Below are 15,413 nucleotides of genomic sequence, written 5' to 3' on the forward strand. Positions count from 1 at the left end.
GTGTCTGAGTTGGGTATTCATGCTTCACTGCGGCATGGTATCTCATTGGGCTAGCACTATAAAACCAGCTTAAGTCTGGGCTAGGACAAGCAGCCGCACATACACATACACACGCATGCACGTCGTCATATGAGCGAAATATTGTCAAGCACGACGTTAAACCCAATTTCACCTCACCTTATGGTATAATAACTGTATGTTTGCTTTGTTTACATTTTACTGTTTGTTCATTTTGTTTAAGGGGCGATGGGGTAGCCTAGTGGTTAAAACGTTCGCTCGTCACGCCGAACACCCGGGTTCGATTCCCCACATGGGTACAATGTGTGAAGCCCATTTCTGGTGTCCCCCGTCGTGATATTGCTGAAATATTGCTAACAGTGGTGTAAAGCTAAACTCACTCATTATGTTTAACTGCTAATACTTCATATATTGTGCTAGATGAGATGTGTTCTCAAAAGAAAATACTATCAGATTCGACTACTTAGGATCACGTTGTCACCGATTGTTCATGGTTGTTCACTTGTCCGCACGGCCCAGTTTCACGGGGCCCTGTTAGGGTTAAACACACGAATGAATTATTCATGAATACAGCGATTTTACACACTGCAAACACAAGTTACAAACAATGGTTAATATGAAGAACAACCATGATGGATCCAGTTCAAAGTTCACAATTTTAGAGGAGTTTCACACGCGCAGGGTACTTTACATCATTAACCAGGAACAGGCTTTCCCAACCAGGATGCGACGCCACACCCAGTTACACTTGTCCAAGCAAAGATAATAATTATGGAGTGTTTTTCAGTAGCCTTGTGGTTAAAGCGCTCACGTGCTGGTTCAGTCCCCGCATAGATTGACGCCATATCTAGGGTCATGCCGATACATTTGCAGGAATATTGTTAAAAGTAGCACATTCTCTCACATAAAACATTGGCGGTTGGAATTACTTTCGAGAAATCCTGAGAAGTCAAATAATGCACCACGAGTTGCTTCCCCTGTAAATGAAGCGTTCGTAAAAGTATTTGTGAACCTCCACTTCAGAGAATGCGAAGATTCCCAGCACTACAGCCTCCTGCATTACCCAGCTCCCAGAGCGTTGGAAAGGGATACTCTGGGATACTCTCCCAACGTTAGTCAAGAGATTAGGAGGTACCATACCTAAGGCACCAAGAACAATCTTGAGTAGGACAACTTGATACTTGGGATAGGCCTTTCGAAAGCGAGGTGCTCATATTTGTCAGTTTTTCCGACAGGAAATTGATGAAATTAATACGTCCTGGGTCCTCCACTCGTACACTGATAGCCATCTACATATAAAGAAGTACTCGTACACTGACAGCCATCTACATATAAAGAACCACTCGTACACTGATAGCCATCTACATATAAAGAAGTACTCGTACACTGATAGCCATCTACATATAAAGAAGTACTCGTACACTGACAGTCATCTACATATAAAGAAGTACTCGTTCACTGACAGCCATCTACATACTAAGTGAACGAGTGTAGGACCCAGGACGTATTTTGTTTCTTTTGTTATCCTTTTTTTATTTATTTATTTATTTATTTATTTATATTTTATTCATTTATTTTGTTTCACTTTGAGACTTTTATCGGTTATTGTTACCTGAGCGTTGTTGACATAAGCATTATTGCTTGTCAATCAGGCCGTGTTTCTTTTGGAAATAAATATATTATGACAAAACAAAAACATATATGACGTTGAAGTAGCTTTTAGTTTTTTGTTTTGTTTTATCATTCATAATTCTTTTTCCTTTTTTCTTGTTTTTTATTGTGATAGCAAGTGATACAATATTCATACAGTTGGATAATACACACAACACATATATTCCAGCTGCGGGATAAGTGAGAGACGACATGATTTATGGGTGTATGAATAAAGTACAAAGAAAGAGGTATAGGGATGTAGGAAAGTAAGAAAATAGAGGAGAGAAAGGATGGTATTATCAAGCATTGGTTTGCGTCCATCTACATGTATATTAGTATAGGGCCCAGTTTTCTGCAAATTTGGTCTTGTCTCCAGAAATGAATTTCTTATTTAATGACAATTTTGAATATAACGCTTGGTTATTATAAAGGAGGTTTACAAGGATACTCAACTCTGAATCGCCAAGAAGGAAATTATTCATATTTAAGTCTAATTTTGAATTGGTTCTACTTTCATACCAAAATGTGAACTCATTTATCATAGTTTGAACTTCTCGACAGGAAAAAAATAAATGTTCCAGTGTTTCACTTTCTGATTGGCAAAATGTACAAAGGTTATCCTCTATCAGTCCTATTTTGTAAAGAAATGATTTTGATGGTATGATACGATGGATTTTATATTGGAAGTTCCGTGTCTTGCTGTCCTCAACACAATTTTATATTGTATTAAAACATTGGGACAGGTAGGTTTCTGATATATGTGCACCCAACTTTAAGTTCCATTTAGAAGTAACATCTTGAAGAGAACAAATACCATCATCATTACGAATCAGTTTATAGATAAATTTACAATCTAGTGATGAGATAATGTCCCTGAGAATCTTACAACTAATATTTAAATTTGTTCTATTAACCGGGTTATCCTTGATAATTTAATCCATGTGTTAGGTATGAAACTTATCAGTCTGAAATAAGAACTGAAAATATCATTTAGTCTGAAGTCGTGTTTCAATACATTGAATTCTTTTAAGTGTCCTGAATCACTCATTAGGTCCTGAATATATCTAATTCCACACTGATACCATTTGATGTATAGTTCAAAATCTTTATAAGGAACAAAACTCATGAAGGGAAGATTTCTGAATTCGTCAATATTCCTAATCTCTGAAATTTGCAACTTGTTATAAATAGTTAAAATATCTTTCCAAAAATGGTTCTTCATGTCTTTAATTAGCTTTTTTAATTGATGCTTTTGGAAATTCAGGATGTCGATATTTTCTAAGTTTACCATCGAAAATCGTGCCAAGTGCTGCCATAAGCCATCTTTTTGTCAGGCGTTTTATCCACTTCAGTTTCAAGTATTTACGAAAGGCTTCAGCATCAACCATGCCAAGACCTCCTTCTGAACGATCATTCATCAACATTCTTCTTTTAATTTTATCTCGTTTTCCGTTCCAAATAAACTTAAACAAGATTGAGTTTAGCGGTTTAAAGAAGGTTTTATCCGGCAATGGAAGGGCTGATAATAGATGTGTAAATAAAGGGATTATTTATGATTTGATAATCGTTATTTTGCCATTTAATGTTAGCAATATTTTTGACCAGGAAAAGCAGATCTGTCTTGCTTTATTAATTTGTTTATCAAAATTCAAGGAAACAATTTGTTTGAAGTCTGTCGAAAAATTTATCTCTAGAATATTAAAAGGTCCTTTTGACCATTGCAAAGGCAAATGGGAACAAAGCTTTTCATTTAAATTTCCTGAATCTTGTCAATCACATTCGAGCCAAAAAGGGATAGAAAAGTCACTGATATAAGAAATTTCATAATGTTCATAAAAGAAAATGTTTCATTATTATTTCCATTTGCAATGACACCAGTCAAGCATTCCACGTTGTGGGACTCAATCCCATACCCAGTCCCGGACATCCATACATCAGTCTTCCTACATAGTCTAACATCCAGTATGGGAAGTAAGTTATCAGTTTAAGAATATATACAAAATATATTTAAAAATCTAGATGGAGCTCAGGACCATGTTAATTTCTGACCGAAAGTTGACGCAATCTGGACTTGAGCTGAATGACATTTTGATCTGTTCTATATGTCTCTCCTACTGCTCAGTATTACTTACTGATCAAGGCGAGATTAATGAACGGGGACCATGATGCAGATCTCCTCTCACTAATACATGTGCATATGGTCATGGAATCCCGCCCCACCACAGGTTTTAACTCAGTGAATCGGCCGAAACTACAAATATCTTCCTAACAGCATTGTTCAAAACTATTTATGTCGCTATTTTTCTACAACGCACCTTTTTGAACACTATTGGGTTGCTTTTCAGAAAAGAAATCAAGGACTTTTCAAAATCCTATTTTGAACAGATATACGCCGCGTTGAAAAACAATGACTGATCCACGGAAGTAGAATGTTTCGGTATTTAGTAAATTACAATTCAATAATCACAGGACCTATGTGAGTCGTACTGTGTATCACATCATCATGTGATCCAGTGCAGAGTGTAGGGGAATGTGTGATAGCCTGTAAGATCGATCCCTGCTTCCTCGTCCCGTGAAGGTATTCTCCGGGAGTAACTGTGTCTCCGTTTGATGGGTGGTAGGGAGAATTTATACCAACAAATATCTGCAGTGACGTCTAGTGAACCGAGAGCGTGTACTACCAGTCTTTACCGGGACTGTAGGTTAAACTGACACTGCCTTGATGGGGACACGGCATGATGTGCTTGATGCAGGTATCACAGGTGAGGTGCGTTATGTCAATGGGTATCTCGCAACAGTTGATGCCTCGAGAAACATGGTGTGACCACGTCACAATACACAGCTATCACCACACTGGCGTCTAAAGGTTTAGTTTTTGCTTTCTGTCCCGCCATGTTACACTGTCTCATACCTTTACACAAACACTTGAAATACTATCTGTATCGATACACTGTATCCAGATCACATATAGTAACCAGATGACAAACTGTACCCAGATCACACATACATATAGTAACCAGATCACATATTGTACCGAGATCACATATAGTAACCAGATCACACAGAACCCAGATCACACAGAACCCAGATCATACACTGTAACGAGATCACACACAGTAACTAGATCACACACAGTAGCCAGATCACACTGTACCCATATTACACACTGTACCCAGATCACACACTGTACCCAGATCACACACTGTACCCAAATCACACACTGAACCCCGACCACACACTGTATCCAGATCACATATAGTAACGAGATCACACACTGTAACCAGATCACACTGTAACCAGATCACACACTGTAACCAGATAACACTGTTCCCAGATCACACTGTACCCAGATCACACACTGTGCCTAGATAACACTTTAACCAGATCACACACTGTAACCAGATCACACACTGTGCCCAGATAACACTGTGCCCAGATCACACACTGTGCCCAGATCACACTGTACCCAGATCACACACTGTGCCTAGATAACACTTTAACCAGATCACACACTGTAACCAGATCACACACTGTGCCCAGATCACACTATAACCAGATCACACAATGAGACCATATCACACTGTACCCAGATCACACACTGTGCCCAGATCACGCACTGTAACCACATCACACACTGTGACCAGATTACACACTGTAACCAGATCACACACTGTGCCCAGATCACACACTGTGCCCAGATCACACTGTAACCAGATCACACACTGTAACCAGATCACACACTGTGCCCAGATCACACTATAACAAGATCACACAGGGTAACCAGATCACACACTGTACCCAGATCACACATAGTAACCAGATCACACACTGTATCCAGATCACACATAGTAACCAGATCACACACTGTACCCAGATCACACACTGTACCCAGATCACACATTGTACCCAGATCACACATTGTACCCAGATCACACACTGTACCCAGATCACACACTGTACCCAGATCACACATTGTACCCAGATCACACACTGTACCCAGATCACACTGTATCCAGATCACACACTTTACCCAGATCACATATAGTCACCAGATCACACTGTATCCAGACCACACACAGTGGCCAGATTACACAAATTAACCAGAGCACACTGTACCCAGATCACACAGTAACCAGATCCAACACGGTACCCAGATCACACTGTACCCAGATCACACACTGTACCCAGATCACACATAGTGTAGCCAGATCACACTATATCCAGATCACATATAGTAACCAGATCACACTAGCTGTATCCAGATCACATATAGTAACCAGATCACACTGTACCCAGATCACACACTGTACCCAGATCACACTGTACCCAGATCATACACTATAACAAGATCACACAGGGTAACCAGATCACACACTGTACCCAGATCACACATAGTAACCAGATCACACACTGTATCCAGATCACACATAGTAACCAGATCACACACTGTATCCAGATCACATATAGTAACCAGATCACACATTGTACCCAGATCACAAATTGTACCCAGATCACACACTGTACCCAGATCACACTGTATCCAGATCACACACTTTACCCAGATCACATATAGTCACCAGATCACACTGTATCCAGACCACACACAGTGGCCAGATTACACAAATTAACCAGAGCACACTGTACCCAGATCACACAGTAACCAGATCCAACACGGTACCCAGATCACACTGTACCCAGATCACACACTGTACCCAGATCACACACTTTATTCAGATAACATATAGTAACCAGATCACACTGTACCCAGATCATACACTGTACCAGATCACACTGTAACCAGATCACACATAGTGTAGCCAGATCACACTGTACCCAGATCACACTATATCCAGATCACATATAGTAACCAGATCACACTAGCTGTATCCAGATCACATATAGTAACCAGATCACACTGTACCCAGATCACACTGTACCCAGATCACACACTGTAACCAGATCACACACTGTAACCAGATCACACACTGTATCCAGATCACATATAGTAACCAGATCACACATAGTAACCAAATCACACTGTAACCAGATCACACACTGTATCCAGATCACATATAGTAACCAGATCACACATAGTAACCAAATCACACTGTAACCAGATCACACACTGTAACCAGATGACATACAGTAATTGAACGAGGCTGCTGAGACAAGAAATAGTTACATAATATCAAATTTAGCAATGCACTGAAAATAGACATGATTACACATACGACCCCTTCACTGACATGAGCGAAATAGTGAAAACATCTGTTGGAAACAATTCTGTTAAATTATCTGACGTTTAACGTAACTTTACCACTTTCAAAAATGCACAAGTCACGATATATTACAAATTCAAATTCCAAACCACCTTTTCATTTTCTTGTCTAAGCAAATGTACTTCATATTACTATGTACTATGCATATACGTGTAAATTATTTTCCTGACTCTTATCATCATTAATTTCGTACTAAACATTTATAGAGTCACCTTAAGATAAAATGATAATATACTTGCTTATACGTCTGGCTGGAATACAAGGCATAAATTGTTGAGTACGCGTGATATAGTTGGAGTGTCAACATTCCCATGTTATTAGAACCATCATGGATCTTGACAGTTTCTAAACTCTTGGGAATGTTCGGTTGAATGTCCTTCTTCCAGCGATACGGGTAAGGAATAGTGTGACTGTCATGTGAAGCGTTGTGATCAGCCTATCATCGATGCGTGGTTCGTGGGTCACGTGACATGCACCGAATAACACGAAGCTTGTTTATCGCGCTTCAGTCCTATTTGTTTACATCGTCCTATTCCACTCGATATAACGGACATACATTTTTCGAGAATCGTCCTAGTATACAGTTTATTCGTGACTGTGGCGGCCTTGTGTGATTTCGAAAGCGCTGTGAAACAGGCGAGCGTGTCGCGAAATCTTGGGGAATCCCCTCAGTTACACAAGGCAGGTCAACTCTGATTGGCTGAAAGCTACGCCTTGAGTAAAGTGGCGCACGAGATGGTTGATATCGGTTATAGTCATTGACTAGCTTATTCATAAATGCGTCGTTGTAATGTACGATTAGCAATATAACAGCAGGAAGACGCCCACTGAGATTACTGGAGCCAACACGTGAAACTAGCTCAATCTATTTTAATACAGTCTATGCGCGCTTCACAACAAAAAATGTGGATTCCGAAAGTTCCGTTCAAAAGCGTTTGTTCCTAGAAATCAGCTGATGTGTGGTTTCTCATTAATTGGTTGGTATTTAAGTACCGGGCTCCAAAACCCGTCATCATTTGTCTACAGGTCTTCTGCCGAACGAGAGGTCGATGTAAGAAGTACATGCTTTCCCCAGATAGGGTATTGTCTGAAAAGAAAAACACAAAATGGCGTGCGATGATTACGAGTACATTTGTACTGAAGACATGCCTACTCAGCACTACTATGAATCTCTGCATAATTCATGTGAGGATATTACGGACAAATTTCAAAATATTTCCATTGACGACAACAAGAAGCCAGTTATGTGTGGAGTGTGTCTGAACGTCAACATTTCTGATTGCTGCTTGCATGCTAATTTGAGTATGGACTGTGAGGACATCATTTCTCCAACACAGAGTGAATGCGTGGACCTGTTGTCACAAGACAAGGACGGAGATACCAACCTCCACATTGCAATAATACAGAGAGAGATTTGCATCGTGAGGAACATGATTGGACTAGCTCCTCACAGCGACTGGTTAAATACTTCTAATGGACTGTTGCAAACTCCTCTTCACCTCGCTGTAATTACACGTCAAATAGACGTTGTGCGACGTCTGATTACGTCAGGAGCTTCTCCTGACGTCAGAGATCTCCATGGTAACACCCCTCTTCACATTGCATGCAGGGAAGGGTACGGCGATATTGTGGAATATCTTTTAACGCCCAGAAACTTTGAAGAAGTTACTGATTTGAAGTTACCACATATTCCTCGCGACTTATCACTAAGAAACTACGAGGGTCATTCGTGTGTACATCTCGCTGCCATGGAAACCAATTTGAGAGTGATGGATTTGTTACTTTCCGCCGGTGCAGACATTAACATTGGTGACGGAAAGAGTAGAAGAACGGTCCTTCATCGGGCTATAGAGACTGGCAACAGAATACTGCTACATTTCTTGTTAATGTTTGAGAAACTGGACGTCAACTGTACGACGTACGCAGGGCTGACGCCATTAGCTTTAGCGGCCGGTCGGGGCTACAATGACATCGTCGCCATCTTGATTTCTAATGGTGCAGACACCGAATACATAGAAAAAGACAGTGAATGTTATTGAACATTTCTGAGTGGGTGAGTGAGTGTTTGTTTGTTAGTTGGTTCAATGTTGCATATTACGTCACTGAAAATCAGATGACGTCATTATTTGCTGAGGACCAAATCCGATCGGCACTTGCCTCCATGCGAATGCAAGGCAGCATCCTATTATATAGATGTGTAGTGTAACAGTTGTTTGCTTTATGCAGCGATTAGTTAGTATTAGTGCTACATTTGGATATATATCTTGTTTTTCGTTCTCGCAAACGTAAGTTTCCAAGGGCAGGGAAACAAACGTTGTTTTGTGGGTTCTCGCAGTTATATGCTCATCGACTTTGTTATTGTTATGTGTTTTATTACTCGTACGTGGAAGACACTGCAGTGTAATATTTTTACGGCAATATTACACTAGTGTCATACCGCTAGACGTATGACGTCATAATGGTTTACAGTTATGACGTCACAATGCTAATGCCGCTGTCGCAATGGTACTAGACCTCGCTTGACTCACGGAAAGCTGAGAGTCATCACACTGTAGGCAATTTCGCCGCAGTTTTTATCAATTTATGTTGGAGAGTAATAAACAGAATACTAAACTCGCTTCCGTGAAATACCATTTTTATTAAACTCGTGAAAGATTTTGTATCAAAATCGCTTTCGCTCGTTTGATACAAAATCATTCACTCGTTTAATAAAAATAAATTGATATTACACGGAAGGTCGTTTAGTATCCTCTATGTACAAAACAGGAAGAAACCATGTTCTCCATAACTTATTATGTTATGTGTGGTAAAGGACTACATTCCACTGGGGAATCCTGGATTGTATGAGCACCTTTTCCCTTTATATTCTCTATATCAGGAAAGTAAAATCATTTATTGATTTCAGTAAGAAACCGATGTGTTTTAGATATCAATAAATCGAATTTTTAATATCACAAACTAAATTAGCGATACGACAAAATTTGGTGTTTTAATAAACTGAGGGGCTAAATAAAGTATACCTATTTATGTAACGGAAACTATTCAAGAACTTTTGTTAAGATGGATTACGTTTATTTCCTCATTCTTTTGAAAGTTTGTAAAAGGCAGTCGGTCAGGGTAACCTGTGGCAGGATTGGAAGTTGGAACATACATTTAACATGTTTGAAATGTAAATTTTATCTAGAAAAAGCATATTTTTGTTTGTTTTGAAAGATACGATGTCTAAGACACCCATTATCATTTATGCCGTATTTTGCAACAGCAAGTATAATTTTTCCAAATTTTTAATCATATTTAAGAAATACAACCATATAGAACAGTTCATTTTCTATATAATATAGTCACTTAATACATTTTCAGTTATGTATCAATATGATATGATATAATCTGCTGAGAGGTATAAAATCTTTCGCCCCTCAGTATACGTTCTGTGACACCTGAAACGGAGTGTGGGCAAAACGTTTTGTCACGAGTGTGATTTCAAATGACAGCACTTATGTTTTGTCACATTTGTGATTCATATCAAGACGTATACTTTGTGTGGGTTGTTTGTGTAGTGTTCGTGGAATGGTTTGATACCCCACTAAAGTCAATATATCATATCTCGATATACGACATGAATGTATATCCGTATGTCATGTTTCTGACAAGCAACAGGTACTGCTGTCGTAATGTGCTATAGGAACTTGATGAACCCGTCCCTCAGCGAACATCTACCTCCATTCTTGTTACATTTACAGTCAATATACAAAGTTATGTTTTGTTGTTCAGTGTGATTAAAGTCTATTTTCTATAGCTGTTTTTCATATTTATTAATTATTACAAGAAATACCACCAGAAGAGAGACGTGTTAATAGTATGTCAAATCAACGCTAAAACACCGCATGGCGTTATAGGGCGAATGAGTGAGTGAGTGAGATCAGCTCCGAAATGAGGGGGTCTGACAAATGCCATATTTTCCAGAGTTTAACCTTCTTTGTTGCCACTATTGACTGAATTTTGGTTGTGATAAAGACATACATCAGTGACTAGTTTTGACTTATACAATGGACAAGATAATCGATTATCAAAACGAATCCTGAATACTCAGCTAATGGCAGACACCGGATTGTTCTTGAGTGTGCATGTGTATAGATGTTCAGGCACACTCAAAAACTATTTCACTCCAGATATAAGCTTGAAAATAAAATGGAGCCCATGTGAGGTCCAGTCATTATTCCATCATTGAAAAAGTACACACATCACATTTGTGAACCCTGGGAAACCTGGATGTGCGTTGCGGAAAGACCCGTGAACGTCCGGGTTAGAATGAACCTTCATTAATCCATGTTTGTCGTAAGAGGCGACTAACGGGAGCTGGTTATCTCGGACCTTCCGGGCTGGATAGGAGTAGAGCACACAGACCATTCAAACCTTTTGGACCTCTCGGGGTAAATAAATGGACCTTATCTCTTGGACTATTAAGACAATGGTCTCAGGCTCGCAGCACTCTGAGACAACAAACATGAACAGTGAAAATGTGTATAAAACGTATTATGTCTCTGATTAACTATAAGCAATATAGTATGGGTGTACAGTAACATATGACTACAACGGTGTGTACGAATGTACCACACATCCAGGTTTAAGTATTTACGTAGGTTTGAATGTATACCACGTGGGAAAATGATTGAATACGTAATGGGTGTACCTAAGAAACTTGTTTGGGTTTTCATTCTGATATCTATCCGGTCTGTATGGACTAGCAGTAGTTCTTTATACACGGGCCGTTATGGCCAACTCGGCAAGTCCGGTTTGACTGGTATACGCCGAGCCTGGCGTGGTGGGGGATGGACTAGCCTGTTCTGCAGACCCCCGAAAGAAATATACCCAATGCAGCCCATGCAAGTCTTTAATGTGTGGCAAGTCTAGAACTTCACAGTTTCAGTCTCAGAAAATTAAGACAGTTTGTGGCCTCCTTTTTGTTTTATTTTATTAACATAATTTAGAAACCGTTTTTTTCTGTAAAATATTATCATTTCGGAGACTAGATGCTAGTCTAGGGGTTGGCGTGACGGTGGGTGGGCTTGTTGAGTATATATCCTTGTCGCAATGGTTGGGCTATTTTCTGTGGTTAGTTACGAACAATGTGATTTGAGCATTGCACAAGTCATATCTGTTACACAACTTTAAATTAAATCTTGCAATGATTTATCTTTATATTTGAATGGGGAAATATTTAAAACAAAAATAAAATTCTTTGTGTACTCAAGTACAGTATATGACGGGGTAATAGGGTGTCAATTGTCAAGCTGTAATTTATCGCTTGCATAGTTTGTCTGTGGCAAAAATCAACATTCACTCAAGAAATGGTTTTGTCCTCTCGGTTATTTTATCATCTATAAAATTTGTAGTTATCTACCTCTCGGTTATTGTCTGAAACAGTAACAGCTAAAAATACCTTGGTTAATGATTAACTGCCCAACAGCACAGGCCTTGGTCGTACCACTAATATCTGATAACTCTTATCCGGTCCTTAGAGACACCCAGTGAGCCCCTTGATAATACGGCCGACTACGAACATTGTATCAACGTTCGCAATGGCAAGGATACCTTCACAAACGTTCACCAGAGGCAATAGATTTAAAAGGTCTTAACGAGACCTTTCCTGACGACGGCATGTTAGTTTACTGCAGGTATATGTTGACATATAAATTAGACTATTTCTGTGGATTGAAAAGACCCATCAGTCTGTGAGTGAGGATGCACGTACACCGTTATTAAAGTCCGGCCATCACGCATGTAAGCTTCACATATTGTACCCATGTACGGAATCGAACCGGGATCGACAGCGCAACTCGTGAACGCTTTACCCATAACGTTTATCTCGTGAACACACACACACACACACACACACACACACACACACACACACACACACACACACACACACACACACACACACACACACACACACACACCAGGTAAGAAGTCATACACTATTATACAAGAAAGGCGTTGGTTCGGCGAAATACTACAAGAAAGTCGTTGGTTCGGCGAAATAGTAGATAGCGTTGTGACCGTTCCTCGGAAACGTCGTTTCCCCAGGAATCAACACGGGTGAAAGAGAAAGTGTCTGCGTTTCCTGGAGCTGGTTATCTCGGAACCTCCGGACTGGATACCTCATGGGGCGTGGTTTCACTCACTCAGTGTGATGGTTGTGGGCTGAGTATGGTTTGTCCCACCAATGTGATGTCCAAAATCCCTAACTAATGACACGAAGAGCGATACTCACAATGACAGAAACGATGGTTTCAGAGCTTTATACCAAAAATTGATTCGTAAGAAGAAATCAAGCGTTTGAACTAAGTATCGAATCAGTGCATCGGTGTATTTGATTTTGTATTAATATTCAGTATATAAAAGCTCTGGAACTAGTCATCTCACAATACATATCTTTATTTAATTTTGTTTTTAGAACCCATATGTTAAAATACATGACGAAATCGACTGGTGTCATCCACACTTGTATCTGGAATCATCTCACTGCGTCATTTAATATGGTGCTTTGTTGGGTTACATTTTTCCCCTAAAAATACGCTTATTTACAATATAATACCTTTGGAATCGTACTTCTTCATACCGAATGTCGCATAGAGAGTCGGTACTGTTTGAGCATTTGAATGTATGTGCGTGCGTGCGCGCGCGCGTGTGTGTGTGTGTATTGGGGGGCGGCTGGAATGGAGTGCAGCAATTATATACTGCCCAGCCATGTACAGCAAATATCCAGTTCCAAAGGCACTTTGATTACGGATCTGCTGACACAGTAAGTTGTAAACATTATTGAAACCTACAATCTTGAGAACTGCCCAGTTTCTTCTGCAGTTTTCAGCCAATGGAAAAATAAGGGAAGAGAATATGGGGAGAGAGTTTCTTTGAGTTCTTTTCCCCCTAATTAGACATTGGAAAAAGGAGTGACAAGTCATTCTGGATGATCAACTTCTTCATTGTACAGTAGCTCACCGTTTTTTGTAAACGTTATAGGTGAGGTGAAATTGGGTTTTACGTCGTGCTTGAGAATATTTCGCTCATATGACGACGTGCATGCGTGTGTATGTGTATGTGCGGCTGCTTGTACTAGCCCAGACTGAAGCTGTTTTTATAGTGCTAGCCCACTGAGATACCATGACGCAGTGAAGCATGAATACCCCACTCAGACACATTATACTGACTCCGAGCCGACCAGTCCTTGTTGTACCCATTAATGCCGAGCGCCAGGCAGGGACCAACAAGTACCATATTTTAACGTCTTTTGGTATGACGCGGTCGGGGATCGAACCCGCGACCTTCCGCTCTCCGGGTAAACGTTATAGGTATCGCTATTGTACAATAAAGAAGTTGATCATCCATAAAGACTTGTAATTCCTATTGCTCACAACTTCCACAGTTCATATCAATAAAAACAAACAACATGTTTTCAAAATTATATGTTTATTTTAATTCCAACCACCGAATTTCATTCTTTATAAAAAATATCTGGAAACCAAATAGGTTAGCCTGAGATCAATACGTTCACCAACACATCCATGTTGACAAAATATAAGTGTGACAAAGAATGTGGGTTTTAAGTTACTTCAGTGAAATAGCGGTAATTAAAATACCTATGATAATCTGGAATGCATCTAATCTTCAGCCACCTGCAGCTTGTCACAACAGACAACAAACACCATCTGGTGGTCAGGCTTGGTGGATCGGGTTTTCAGGCTTGGTGGACCGGGTGGTCAGGCTTGGTGGATCTGGTGGTCAGGCTTGGTGGATCAGGTGGTCAGGCTTGGTGGTTCGGGTGGTCAGACTTGGTGGATCAGGTGGTCAGGTTTGGTGGATCTGGTGGTCAGGCTTGGTGGATCTGGTGGTCAGGCTTGGTGGATCGGTTGGTCAGGCTTGGTGGATCTGGTGGTCAGGCTTGGTGGATCGGGTGGTCAGGCTTGGTATTCAGGCTTGGTGGTTCGGACGGTCAGGCTTGGTGGATCTGGTGGTCAGGCTTGGTGGATCGGTTGGTCAGGCTTGGTGGATCTGGTGGTCAGGCTTGGTGGATGGGGTGGTCAGGCTTGGTGGATCTGGTGGTCAGGCTTGGTGGATCGGGTGGTCAGGCTTGGTATTCAGGCTTGGTGGTTCGGACGGTCAGGCTTGGTGGATCGGGTGGTCAGGCTTGGTGGATCGGTTGGTCAGGCTTGGTGGTTCGGGTGGTCAGGCTTGGTGGACCAGGTGGTCAGGCTTGGTGGATCGGGTGGTCAGGCTTGGTGGATCGGGTGGTCAGGCTTGGTATTCAGGCTTGGTGGTTCGGACGGTCAGGCTTGGTGGATCTGGTGGTCAGGTTTGGTGGATCTGGTGGTCAGGCTTGGTGGTTCCGGTGGTCAGGCTTGGTGGATCAGGTGGTCAGGCTTGGTGGATCGGGTGGTCAGGCTTGGTGGACCCCGTGGTCAG

At 40.7% G+C, this 15,413-nt stretch overlaps 1 protein-coding gene across 1 annotated transcript; it reads left to right on the forward strand.

Annotated features, from left to right (window-relative positions):
• Positions 1 to 7,703: 7,703 nt before the first annotated feature.
• Positions 7,704 to 9,538, forward strand: LOC124292234 (NF-kappa-B inhibitor cactus-like). Its single transcript, XM_046729288.1, has one exon. It carries the CDS (start codon positions 8,057 to 8,059, stop codon positions 8,987 to 8,989), a length of 933 nt encoding a protein of 310 aa, XP_046585244.1. The 5' UTR covers positions 7,704 to 8,056; the 3' UTR covers positions 8,990 to 9,538.
• The last annotated feature ends 5,875 nt before the right edge of the window (positions 9,539 to 15,413 follow it).

This window comes from Haliotis rubra, unplaced genomic scaffold (assembly GCF_003918875.1).
Source record: "Haliotis rubra isolate DU_JTF1 unplaced genomic scaffold, ASM391887v1 Scf51, whole genome shotgun sequence".
In the NCBI taxonomy this organism is placed as follows: domain Eukaryota; kingdom Metazoa; phylum Mollusca; class Gastropoda; order Lepetellida; family Haliotidae; genus Haliotis; species Haliotis rubra.

What these genes read in the sequence shown, in the direction of transcription:
- LOC124292234 (XM_046729288.1), top strand. Translation starts at nt 8,057, where the DNA reads ATGGCGTGCGATGATTACGAGTACATTTGTACTGAAGACATGCCTACT.